Source organism: Aethina tumida, chromosome 5 (assembly GCF_024364675.1).
Source record: "Aethina tumida isolate Nest 87 chromosome 5, icAetTumi1.1, whole genome shotgun sequence".
NCBI classification, from domain to species: domain Eukaryota; kingdom Metazoa; phylum Arthropoda; class Insecta; order Coleoptera; family Nitidulidae; genus Aethina; species Aethina tumida.
Genome location: NC_065439.1, coordinates 21,558,390 through 21,570,984, shown reverse-complemented (window position 1 = coordinate 21,570,984; position 12,595 = coordinate 21,558,390). Strand labels below are relative to the sequence as shown.

Genomic DNA, 12,595 nt, shown 5'->3' with positions numbered 1-12,595 from the left:
TAGAAATACCAGAACATAGGTATAGAAGATAATCGTCGGTTGAGACTGATTGTTTTCAATTAAAACCTCCAGCAACCAAATATTACCAAACATTCGATCAATATAATCACCATTTGGCCAATTGATCGGAAAACACCCATAAATGAAATTGCATCTAGACTGTCAATCATATCATTATTAAATTATGCAGGCAGTTGATTAAAACCTGGCAATGTTGTAATTATTAAGTATGTTACATTCTCTTGCTACTGAATTATTTATGAGCAGTTTTGTCATATTATGTGAATTATGTTTTAAGTGGTGCCGCGTATTTTGATGACTGCTTGGTGCCGGTTTATAAATCTTGCAGGAGATTGTATGGAAAGAAATTATGACTAGTGTTAAATTTTATTACTACATTGTCCCTGATACGAATTTGAGTATTATTAGAATGTGCAAACTATCTAGTTTATGATGGATTAAATTGTTACAACTGATCGTTCTTGAAAAACAGCAGGGTATTAAACAACCACTTCAGAAGTGTCCGAACAATGTCCGAGCCACAGTGATACGTTTCCAATAAATGTGAACGGTGATTTATTCCCCATTTATTTTTATGCCCAATTTCACAACGGAAGCGAACTGTGGAGCCCGATCACCTTGAACGTTTTTTGATAAATTTAAATTGCTGCAGATTTAGGCAAAATTTAAGGATTTGCGTGTGGCAATCGCAGGTGTAGGCACATACGTCTTAACCACACCGCCGGCACACACCTCTGCTGAAACCTAACCGTAGCCAATCACATTTTGATCTTGAAAAAGGCACAGTGAAAGGCGTTAAAGACCATGCTTCACATACCTAACCGGAGCACAATGATCCGGTATTATTTAATCGCGTTCTAATAAGTTAATTATATTGTGATTGAAAAAATATCAGTCATGTGTAATATTTGTGTTTGTGTTTTTTTAAAGGTGCACTTAATTCACCAAATCGGGGGCCGATTAATTATCTATGTTAAATGCACCTGCTCAAAAAAGTTTAATTAAAACCGAGGTTTTATGTAACAAACATTTCATATCTATTTCGAATTAATTAACTTTTTATTCTATTTTTTAAATATATTAATTGTGTTTTAGCAAATATAAATATTCTTATTCAATTTTTATACTTACAGTAATGACCGTCAAGAAACAATCACAACTTATTGTCAACTGAAATTAAAGCCAATCTGGAGGACATGGGACTTACTGATATTAGTTCAAGGATTGTGAGAAGATGATTGATTCTAAAAATATAGAACAGTTTTTAGTGACTAGTTTAAATTTAATGATGGTTCTACTTATGTTAAACATTAGACGATACAAAACTACTTAAAAAGTTTCAATTATGCTATGGAGATGCTTTCATTCTTCTGGCGAAGGTCCTCTTAAACTGATTTATGTACAAGGATGTGTTAACAACATTTTGCTTTCATATATTGAAGAAATGATGAAAACATGAAACGAACACAAATCCAAAATTGTGATGGATTGGATAAAAGCCCAAAGCATCTTCTTGCCTGTAGAAACATGGGAGACTACGTTAAATAAAAGAGTTACGTAAATTGTAAAGTAACATGTTTAATATTAGTTTCAAAACTACAAATAAAATATTCGATTTATCAGGACAGTTATTTAATTTTTTGTTTGCGCAATATAAATTCATGAATTATTTATTTATTTATATGAATATGTGGTATGACGTTTCGCAAGTAATTACAGCAATTTCACATTTATTCAGCCTAAATTCTTGAAATAAACACACATTCACATAATGATTTGAAAAAACGACATCCGACAAATTAATGACGTTAATATCAAATAAATTTTATCTCAAACCAATAAATAATATTCCGCAATTTATTATATTTTAATTGTATTTGGTAACAAATATAAAATTTGTAGTTATCATTTATATTTACACATCACCTTGGCAACCACAAAACAATATTTGATCGATAACGCCACTATTTTCAGTCACTTGCAGGGATGTTCTGGGGTTTAACACCAGCACTAGATTTACTCAAAGAACTGGAAGACCACGATGGTAATCTTCCCGAAGAGATCAACATTCTCATTGTTGGTGGTGCAGATGCCAGACACGTATTACAAACGGTCGCCAAAAGATACCGGCACAAAAGCCCGAAAATAAACTTTTACCTGGCGGAAGCTTGTGTAGAAACCGTGGCCAAACAGCTGCTGCTGCTGAATATTGCTCTGCAGCCAGATAATGTTTTGGGCCTCGAACAGAAAACCAAGGTGTTCATGGAGCTGTACGGCAACACCATGGTGAGGCCGTCCGTAGCAAAGTACTTGGCGTCGGTTGCTCATGAACTGGTTAAAATGGTCACCAACTACGACTACCTGAACAAATTAATGAGTTGCGTAACTCTCGATATTAAATACAAAGAAAGGGACTATCTGGAAAATCTTTTGAAGTTTTGGTGTGGCAAGGAGGAGTTCGACATATGCCACTCGTGGGACAGGCGTTTGCGAAATTTCCTCGGCGTTAGGTAACGTCACCACAATAACATCAATAAGCAACACTCATGTTTTAATTATTTTAGATATGACTCAAGAATGGGATCTTTCGATTGGGATCTTCACATGCGTTTTCACACAATAGGCGGCAAACAGGTCTGTCCGCAGGAGTACAAGAACTTCAGACTGAACGGCATCGCGTTCTCGTGGTTGGAATCCGAGGTTTCGAAACCGAATCGATCGATGGTCTGCGGAATAATACCGAACGGTGACAAGTACCTGCATCACGGCTACTTAGGCGATATGCAGACCGGACCGTTCGTCAGCTTTGGCTTGAGCTGCGAGGATAAGGACTTCATGAAGTCGACGAACGGACTGAATTCGTTTAGGGCGACCGACGTTACCGAGCGTAACTTGAAGCAGATATTTTATGAGTTGATGTACCAAGAGGAATACGAACACCATAAGATTACGGATTATCTAATGGGTACCATGGTTATAAAGGATGAGAAGCTTATTGTAGATCTGAAAGGTGTGGATGTTGTTGCTAAACCCGGAGCCCGGTGTGTGCAACTTGAAAACGTTAAAATAAAGTTCGTATCAATATCTAATTTGAAGACGATGGAATACAAGGAAGAGTACAAAGACATGTTTCATTTGATATACTTTGGAAGTACATATCTCAAGTACATCACCAAGCCATTACTAGAAAATATTGCCAAAATTAACTCGTTGATTCTTCTTGAAAACCAACTTTTTGTACTGAGTAAAAGGAAAAAGGAATTGGAAGAACATGCCAAAGATATTGATAGTAAAATGGAGAGTTTAGATTGGCGCAAACTTCATTTTGAAGTGGAAGAAAGTAATTATGTAAAAATAGTACGCAATAAATAAAGTTTATTCAACAAAAATTGTTTTAATAATTGCTTTGGGAAAAGGAATAAAATAATTGCTTCATTTATGATTTTATTAAAAATAATTGCACTTCATTTACCACATCAACATCACAAGTAAAACTTTAGATAAAAATACAAAATATACATATTTATAAAGCCTTTCAACAACAATAAATATTTAAATATAGAAGACAATCTCAAAGCTTAGCTTGAAATTAACAACAGTAATATATCTTATAAATTACACAAGGCACACTAAATATTATATAGATCTATATCGTATAAAAAAATAAGTGTAATGTATATTAAATATCACCGTAAAGACAACAGAAAACAGAGTTGTGATACATTTTAAATGCAAATGTAATGGAAGTATGCGTTGAAGGCACTAAAGGTGAAGCAAAAATCCTCTAAAAGTACGCTTAAATGGTATAAAACATAATATAAATAAGAATAAAGCAGGATATTCACATATACAGAATATAATGACTAGACATACAATACACTACACTACTTATTAGTGGGTATTTAATATAAATGTAAATAAAGTAGTCCAAGGTAATTGTGACATAGTTGCATGTGATTATTCGTTATACAATATATACAAAACAGTTTAAAAATACGAAATGAACGAACGGATCAGTCATACAATTATAATCATATATTTTGTATATAATTTATATTATTTAAATTTTATACAATTTATTTTATTCCTCCAAATAGGAATATTAGATAAGGTTTATGAATAATGATACTACCACAAATTGATAATAATTGATAAATGAACACTATAATTAAATAAATACAACTGTTGGAATGTAACAGTAGTCTAAAAATTGAATAAAATTGCCAAAGTCTATTAAAAGTAGAATACTTTCAAGTCTCCTGCACACAACATAGTACCTAAGTTTATTCAAGACATTTACCATACAAGATATGCTGGAAGGCACTCATTAAAAATCAACACGTTGTATTCGTGATATTGTATATTGACTGAGATAATAATTTAATGTAGACTTAGTTTAAAATAAGGCACATTGTGAGGTGAAATTCCTTCTTTAAAGCCAGCAATTGTTATTGCATTTAACCTCACAACTGTTGCGCAACCGGCGTCCGTTTGTTTGTTTTATTATGGTTAATACGTGAAATTATCTTCTTGAAGATATTCTTCTGCTTTGGAGGCTTAGGACTAGTAACTGGGCTACTGGAGCCCAAACTATTGTCGCTAACACTGGACGAAATCCTTGGTTCCTGGTAATCCTGCTCTTCAATTGCAGAGAGATCTCCCATACTGCAGGATTGGAAAGTAACAGTATGTAAAGTTTTACTACTATTGCTGACTGACATCTTGGATTGTAAACTACAAAATCACAGTTGAAACAAATTACTTTCAATAAGACCAACATTTACTTACTTGACTTGGGGTTCTGGTGGGGTCACTTGTATTGTTGGCACACTCCTAAAACAATAAATTTACGTTGATTAACCAATAGTATAATTTAGAATTTGAACTTACGGAGTAGTTTTTGCTGACGACGGTCTGATGGACTCCGCCAACTTCTGCCAGAAGTCGTACAGGGAAAGGGGAAGTTGGAGAGTTCGCTCGTAATCAAGGCAGAAATACATATTAAATTGTGGAGGAAGTTTTGGGCTGTTATATGTACATGGTATGATTTTCCTTTGTTGCATACTAATATCCAATGTCCGTGCATAATTGTAGTAGAACGTATATTCCTCACTTTCCAGAAATTTATCGGATAAAATCACCACCAACTTGTTACACCTATCAGTAATCAGTTTTTGAATGGCAACCAGTTCAAGAGCACCAGCCAACAAATCCCGCCACTTTGAGCACAACCTCAATTTATAGTCATTTTCCATGTTATCCATTAGTTTGCTGGCGAAGTTAATGTCCGCGTCCGCAAACAACACAAACGCATCATATCTTTGCGGCTCACTTTTCCCAGTCTTGTGAAGGACTTCATCATCCTTTGTGATGATTTCAAAACGAAACTTCTCTGGAGGTTCCACACTACCAGAGGGATTCTCCTTGTATAATGCCAAGTCAGCCTCTAAATAGTTAGAGTAGTTTAGTTAGTATAGTTAATATGTTTTAGTAAAATTATAAATATAATCAATTTGTTTTTCACAGTTCTATTTCAATTGGATGCCAGTATCAATAATGTTCATTATATTTTCTATTGTGTCTACTATGCAACTGGTTAATCTAATTTGATTCTTTAAAAAAGTGGGTACTTTTATTTTTCAGTGGATTAAATTAGACCATCATTTACTTTATGATCTTTCATTACGCTTTGTGAATTTATATCAATTATTTACTAGCAGTCATTGGCTAGCCAAGTAGTAACTACAAAAATAACAATAAACATTTTCATAATGATACTGTTCATATTAATTTTAAAATAAAAGATAATTAATTATTAAAATAAGTTTAATTTTTTATTTAAGTGACAAGATATAACTCCAAAACAATAATAAAGTTTATAACAGAAAAATATTATTTTAGCACTATTTTAAGATTCAAGCAAACAATAAATTAGCCTGGCACCATAAATCACGCATTTTAATTCCTAATTCACGTGTTTGAAATAATGTATTTTGCTTTGCAACTGATAAAATATTTTATAGCCATATATTCTGGCAATAAAAGAAAAGGTTCACTAATAATAAAATTAGGTGCTCCAATTATTCAAACCCACACTCACCAACTAATTCTGTGATGTCCTCAATGATGTCATGTCTGTCAATCTGTTCTAAAAATTTCATTAAATTTTGGACTGTACTATTTTCCTTGTCCTTTTTATGCCACTTCTCCAGGACTAATTGAGTTTGGTTGTTGCTGCACCGAATGTTTTGAAATTCGGTACTATCTAGGTTGCAACAAGCGGCCAAACCCCGCCAATCCCTTAAAAAAAAACTATTTAGCATATTTATAAACAACACAAGTGTATATACACCTCGAATAACCTTCATCACTCTGAAAATGCTTAACAGGGTTTAATAGGACGGAGATTCTCTCCAGAGTGTCCCTCCTCAATGCGTTGATTGTTATATTTTCATTGTTTATCTCCATATCTCGCCTAATGCTAACCCTAATAAATAAATTGCAAAATAACACATAACCTTCAAAATCGGTTTCATAACGTACCTTCAAGAATCGTGAATCTTTCGTCCGATTTACAGATTGTGACTTTTCATAATTGTTTGGCTTTTTACAAGTGAACGTTCCCGGAGAAGCTTATTTTAATGGATTAATCACTTGATAACCACAGATTGACATTCTCAATTCCTGACATGATCACGAGTTTGCGCAACTGACGCCTGCAGTGACGACACTTGAACTTTATGTTATTGCAGGTACACATGTGAAATTAATTTTAAATTTATGGTTTTTCAGTGTCATAGAATCCACTATACCGAATATTTACCAGATAAAAGTTCTTGAAAAGTTTTATATACATTTAAAAGCAGGATACACCTGTAAAAGACTTATTTTTTATCTGATTTTGACAAACTCTTTTCAATGGTATGATAATATGTAGTGTATGAGGCAGTGCCTCACCTATGAAAATCATTTTATTGATATAACGTTAATACTAAAAAACATATTTTTATATTTTTAAAGATTAAAATAAATAACTTAATATTTTAACAAAGAAAGTTAATATGTTGCAAAACCAACAATACCAATTATATATTAAATTTCAAACATTCTCAATTCATATTCTCCAAAGGCACCTTTAATTCATTTCATAAGTAAATTTTGAATATTGTGTTAATTCGAGTGGAGCTGAGGTGTGCCTCTAGCTAATAAGATAATTCCAAATCCCAGCTCAAACGATGTTCCCGAACAGGATTATTCAGTTTCAAAAACTACATGGATGTGTATGTGTGTGTCTGTCAATTGTGGAAAAGTATATAAACCTGCATCTCTTATTCTTTATGATATGACATCAACCACGAATAGCACGTAATGTCGTTAAAATGGTTGATTTTTTTTAAATAAATGTGTATTTCTAGTTTAAAATACTATGACAAAATATTAGTTGTTAAATAATTAATTTCCTAATTTAAATACTTTAAGAAATACGGGCCAAAAAACCGCTGATTAAATATATCTGAGTCGCCGCCGCTGAACAAAACTATTTTTAAAATTTTGATTTTATCTGTGTTTACTTCAGGAGAAACTTTTATAAAGAAATTTTATTTAAATTTTCTTCATTATTGGACCTATTTTTCCTAGTCCCAAGGTTTGGTCACCTATTTTAGAAACACCCTATATATCAAACTTTTTTATAGTATATCGTTAAGCGCAATCTTGGTTGCGTTTGTTTATCTTAACAGTAACTATGACTATAAAAAAACGACAAACAAATAAAACTTGTATAGTTACCTAGTATTTCGTGCCGTAAGTTTTTACAAATATAAATCAGCATTTTTGTCGTAGGACTATTTCGAATCGAACATAAGAAACTTAGAAGAAAGAACTCCGGCAACAACGCGTAAGTGAATGTTTACCGCTTAACCTCAAAGACTGTTTTGCATTTGCCGTAACATTATAAAACACGTGTTGTAGTTTTAATTGTAGTTGTTTAATTTAAAACGTGACAAACAGAAATGGGTAGAAAGGCGAAATATACGGAAGGAGTGTTGGTTAAAAAAGGGCCGGGAAAGAAGGCAAAGAAGCAAAAGGATCCCGTATTTCCTAAAGCATTAGGAAGTAAGTCGAAACATAACTTTTATCATAGTAAATGTTAATCAACACGTGTTGTTTCAGTTGGTGATGATAGTAAAAAGAAACTAAGCAGACGGCAAGCAGTTCGCGCCAGGAAGCGTCAAGAGAAGTTAGATGAGAGGAAGCAAAAGCAGCAGCAACATGAGGAAAGAAAGCAACAGGCAGCCAAGCAAAAACTCGTTCCCAAAAAGGAAAAGCAGTATCAAAGTGAAGAATCTGATGAAGAATCAGAGCAGGAAAGCAGTGAAGAGGACCAGATGCTCCCTTCCCGTGGCTTCAGTGATCACAACAGTGAATGGCTCAAACCTAAAAAGCGGACTGCTCAGGAGGAAAGCGAGAATGAAGAGCTGGTAAATAAAAAATTAACAATTTATTATTGAGTTGCAAAAAACATGTTATAAATATTTAGTTTCATTTTAACTTTTCAATTTAAAACAATTATAATTATTAGAAATGTTATGATAGATTATACATCTGGCTATATGATTACATAAAATATGAAAGCTAGCTTACTAATTAAATAAAACACATTTTAAATTAGCTGAAATTTTTCAACTCTATTTAATTTTTAGTAATACATATAAAAACATTGCTACTAGAATATTTAAATACATATAATCAACTTTATCTCATTATATATTAATATTATGCACAGATTAAATTTTGTTGATTTTACTTCATATTTTAATTTTAATATTAAAAAATTCGCGCCGAAATTTAAAGAATTATTTCATTTCCAGGATTCTGATGACGATGTTGAAGAGGAACAAGACAGTGATGATGAAATTCAGGAAGCAGATGACGACAGTGAAGGAGATGAAGAAGCTGAAGTCGACAGCGATGACGACGAAGAAGTCTATGAAGAAGAGGATGATGAGGAAAGCGACGATGAAGAAGGAAACTTAAAGGTATCCTCGCTTAACGATCTCTCGGACGACGATTCAGATGACCAAGACGAATATGAAGACGATGAAGATGAAGACGAAGACGATGAAGATGAAGATGACGAAGATCTACTTCCCATTGAAAAGCAAAACAAAAAACTCAAAAAGAAGGAAGCAAGGAAGGCCAAAGAGGCGGAAGACGAAATGCAGTTGAACATTGCCAATCAGGAGACGTTCCAGTTTCCGACTGCGGAATCCGAGGCTGAAGTTAAAAGCTTGCAAGATGTGCAACAGAGAATTAGGGATGTCATCGTTGTTTTGTCCGATTTTAATAAGTTAAGAGACAAAGAGCATTCGAGGTCGGAATACCTGGACATACTCAAAAACGACTTGTGCACTTATTACAGCTACAACGAATTCCTCATGGAAAAATTCATGCAGCTCTTCCCACTTTCCGAATTGTTGGAGTTTTTGGAGGCCAGTGAGGTTCAGAGACCGTTAACAATCAGAACCAACAGTTTAAAAACAAGAAGGAGAGATTTAGCTCAAGCTTTGATCAATAGAGGAGTAAATTTGGATCCCATTGGTAAGTGGAGTAAAGTCGGATTGGTGGTTTATTCGTCTCAAGTACCGATGGGAGCTACGCCGGAATATTTAGCCGGTCACTACATTATTCAGGGCGCCAGCAGCTTCTTGCCCGTAATGGCATTGGCGCCTCAGGAAAACGAGAGAATTCTGGATATGTCGGCAGCTCCAGGTGGTAAAGCCTCACATATTGCTGCTGTGATGAAAAACACTGGTGCCTTGTTCGCCAATGATATTAACCGTGATAGAATCAAAGCCGTGGTCGGTAATTTCCACAGATTGGGCGTTGTTAATTCGGTTGTTACTTGCATGGATGGAAGGAAATATCCGGATGTATTGAAGGGATTCGATAGAGTGCTTTTGGACGCCCCTTGTACCGGTACGGGTGTTGTAGCCAAGGACCAGAGTGTGAAGACTAGCAAGGATGAACAGGACATTCAGAGATGTTACAATTTACAGCGACAGTTGCTTCTGGCTGCTATAGACTGCGTAAATGCTAAATCTTCAACTGGTGGATACATAGTTTATTCAACTTGTTCTGTATTGCCTGAGGAGAATGAATGGGTCATTGATTTTGCCTTAAAAAAGCGGAATGTTAAGCTTGTTGATACTGGTTTGGAGTTTGGTACTGAAGGATTTACAAATTACAGACACCATAGATTCCATCCAACTTTGAAGCTTACAAGAAGATTCTATCCACACACTCACAATATGGATGGATTCTTTGTCGCCAAGTTGAAAAAATTCTCGAATTTAATTCCAAAATCTGCAAACGATGATGATGAGGAGGTTTCTGAAGAAGAAGAAACAAATAAGCGACCACTGGAGGAAGAAGATACAGAGGAGCAACCTGTAGCCAAAAAACAAAAAGTTAACACCAAGGAAGCAGTTTCAGAAGGTAAGAATACAAAACTAAATCAACAAAGTAAAAATGCAAACAAACAGAGAGTACTCAATGGAAAACCAGCTAAAGCTGGTAATAATAAAACTCCACAGAAAACAAAGAATATTAATGGCAAGGAATTGCCAACAAAGAATAAGGCAAGTGAGTCAGTACAAAAAGGAAAAATTAAAAAGAAAAATATCAAGAATGACAAGGAATCCACTGGAGAGCCAGAACCACGTGATTTAAAGAAAAACAAAAATAACGACCAAGGGTCTATGAAAAAAAATAAAAAACCTTCCCCGCAAAAAACAAACAATCAATCCAAACAGAATGCTGAAAAGTCTACTCCCCAAAAAAAGAAAAATAATGGTGGGGAATCTTCGATAAACAATAAGGAACAATCCCCAGCTCAAAAAGCAAAAATTATTAAAAATAACAAGCAAACTCCCAAACAGGAGACCGAAAAACCTCCCTTAAAGAAAAAGAAAAGCATCGACGGAGAATCCACCACAAACAATAAGAAATCTCCGATGCAAAAGGCAAAAACCATTAAAAATAACAAGCAGACCACCAAAGAGGAGCCCGAAAAACCTTCCTTAAAGAAAAGAAAGATCAATGACGGAGAATCAACTATAACTAATAAGAAATCTCCTTCGCAAAAGGCGAATAATATCAATCAAAACTCGCAGAATAAAAATAAAAAGAATAAGAAAAACAAATCTAATTAATCGATACATATTTACACCCACAATGTTTATAATTTCCATTTATTTTACACTGGTCTCAAAGTTGTAACAAAAATACCACATTTTTAATGCCGTTTCAGCTTAACTCGAACTTTAAACTTTTCCGCCTGACGGAAAAATCGGATGTGGGCGAAGCCAGAGATAAGCTTTACGTTTGGGCATTTCCCGTGCACGTGTGTGAAGGCGGTCGCCTACGCACATGGACACACCTAGTCGCCCACGCGCTCCGAGAGATGCCGGATCGTGCAGGACGCCCAGAGCTCCCTGCAAGATTCGATGCAAAGGAGTGGTTTATTTGAATTTCGAAACGGTCTTTTGTGAAATTTTATGTATTAATTTTTGGACATAATATAGGATATTTGTTATGTAGATTAGTGTTGAGGAAGATATATTTTTTACGAAATGTAGAATAGTAACATGTTCCGTTTTTCACATTTTGTTGTGTTAAATATGTTTTTAAAATAAACGTATTTGAAAATTATTTTTTTTATTTCTTTGTTCTCACATAAACTCATGTTCAAAAGTTAGGGATATTAAATCTATGAATTAAAATGAGTCTACTTGTTCTGGATTGTACATACATACTTGTACGTTATGTATAAAAAATGTTAAAATATAATGATGAAAAAATTAAAATTACCAAAACCAAAAATGTGTTTCAATATACAAACGATCCCCAGTACAAATACACAAAATTGTGACGGATTGATTAAAAGAGGAAAACATCAATGGTTTGTCTTACCCCTCCGAATCTCCAGACGTCAATCCATTTATACATAACTAAATTCAATATAAGACTTTTACAACTTTAAATGGTCCAGTCTATGCGAAAATTATGAAGCAAAAATGATATTATGCAAAGTGTTAATGTTAAATTAAAAAACGCAAATATAATCATTAAAAAAACATTTTAAAAAATTAAAGTTGTTACATTTATGTCCAGTTCAGAAAATTAAATGTTTATAATACTGTATAAAGCAACAATAGTAAATTAAAATTAACAATTCGCATTAAATAAAACTATCATGGCTAAATTATTTAAAATTTTAAAGCTATAATAGTTACCAACATTGTATTTAATATTTTAATATAAAGCCTTAAATGAACACACAACTTACCTTAGTTAAAAGAAAATAATTTCTTATTATGAAAGGCTTAAATAAAATAACGATTTTTGTACTGTTATATTTTCTGATTTATAAATTTATATTTATATTAAAATTATACAGTTTGTTTTTATAAATTTAAATCAAATACATTATAAAATTTAATTAATTACCCTACTTCATTCATCTTCATTCTTATCATACCTCGAATAAAATCGAACAAAAAACTCAAATATC

General features: G+C 33.5%; 3 protein-coding genes across 5 annotated transcripts; 2 read left to right on the top strand and 1 right to left on the bottom strand.

Annotated features, from left to right (window-relative positions):
* The first annotated feature begins 1,974 nt into the window (after positions 1–1,974).
* Positions 1,975–3,404, top strand: LOC109604341 (dynein axonemal assembly factor 3 homolog). The gene is made up of 2 exons (XM_020020859.2): positions 1,975–2,531; positions 2,586–3,404. The coding sequence occupies exons 1-2, from the start codon at positions 2,008–2,010 to the stop codon at positions 3,391–3,393; spliced, it is 1,332 nt and encodes a 443-aa protein (XP_019876418.2). The 5' UTR covers positions 1,975–2,007; the 3' UTR covers positions 3,394–3,404.
* A 48-nt stretch (positions 3,405–3,452) lies between these two features.
* Positions 3,453–6,742, bottom strand: LOC109604347 (myeloid differentiation primary response protein MyD88-A). Its single transcript, XM_020020867.2, has 6 exons — positions 6,565–6,742; positions 6,374–6,508; positions 6,122–6,321; positions 4,912–5,467; positions 4,810–4,854; positions 3,453–4,755 (listed from the first exon to the last, which is right to left on the bottom strand). Exons 2-6 carry the CDS (start codon positions 6,487–6,489, stop codon positions 4,485–4,487), a joined length of 1,188 nt encoding a protein of 395 aa, XP_019876426.1. The 5' UTR covers positions 6,490–6,508; positions 6,565–6,742; the 3' UTR covers positions 3,453–4,484.
* Positions 6,743–7,789: 1,047 nt separating this feature from the next.
* Positions 7,790–11,733, top strand: LOC109604346 (uncharacterized). 3 transcript variants are annotated; one of them, XM_049968247.1, is made up of 4 exons: positions 7,790–7,918; positions 8,005–8,136; positions 8,194–8,501; positions 8,892–11,733. In XM_049968247.1, exons 2-4 carry the CDS (start codon positions 8,034–8,036, stop codon positions 11,232–11,234), a joined length of 2,754 nt encoding a protein of 917 aa, XP_049824204.1. In that variant the 5' UTR covers positions 7,790–7,918; positions 8,005–8,033; the 3' UTR covers positions 11,235–11,733. The 3 variants fall into 3 exon arrangements, with proteins under 3 accessions (XP_049824204.1, XP_049824205.1, XP_019876425.2); XM_049968248.1 differs by having other exon boundaries at positions 7,993–8,136; XM_020020866.2 differs by lacking the exon at positions 7,790–7,918 and having other exon boundaries at positions 7,929–8,136.
* The last annotated feature ends 862 nt before the right edge of the window (positions 11,734–12,595 follow it).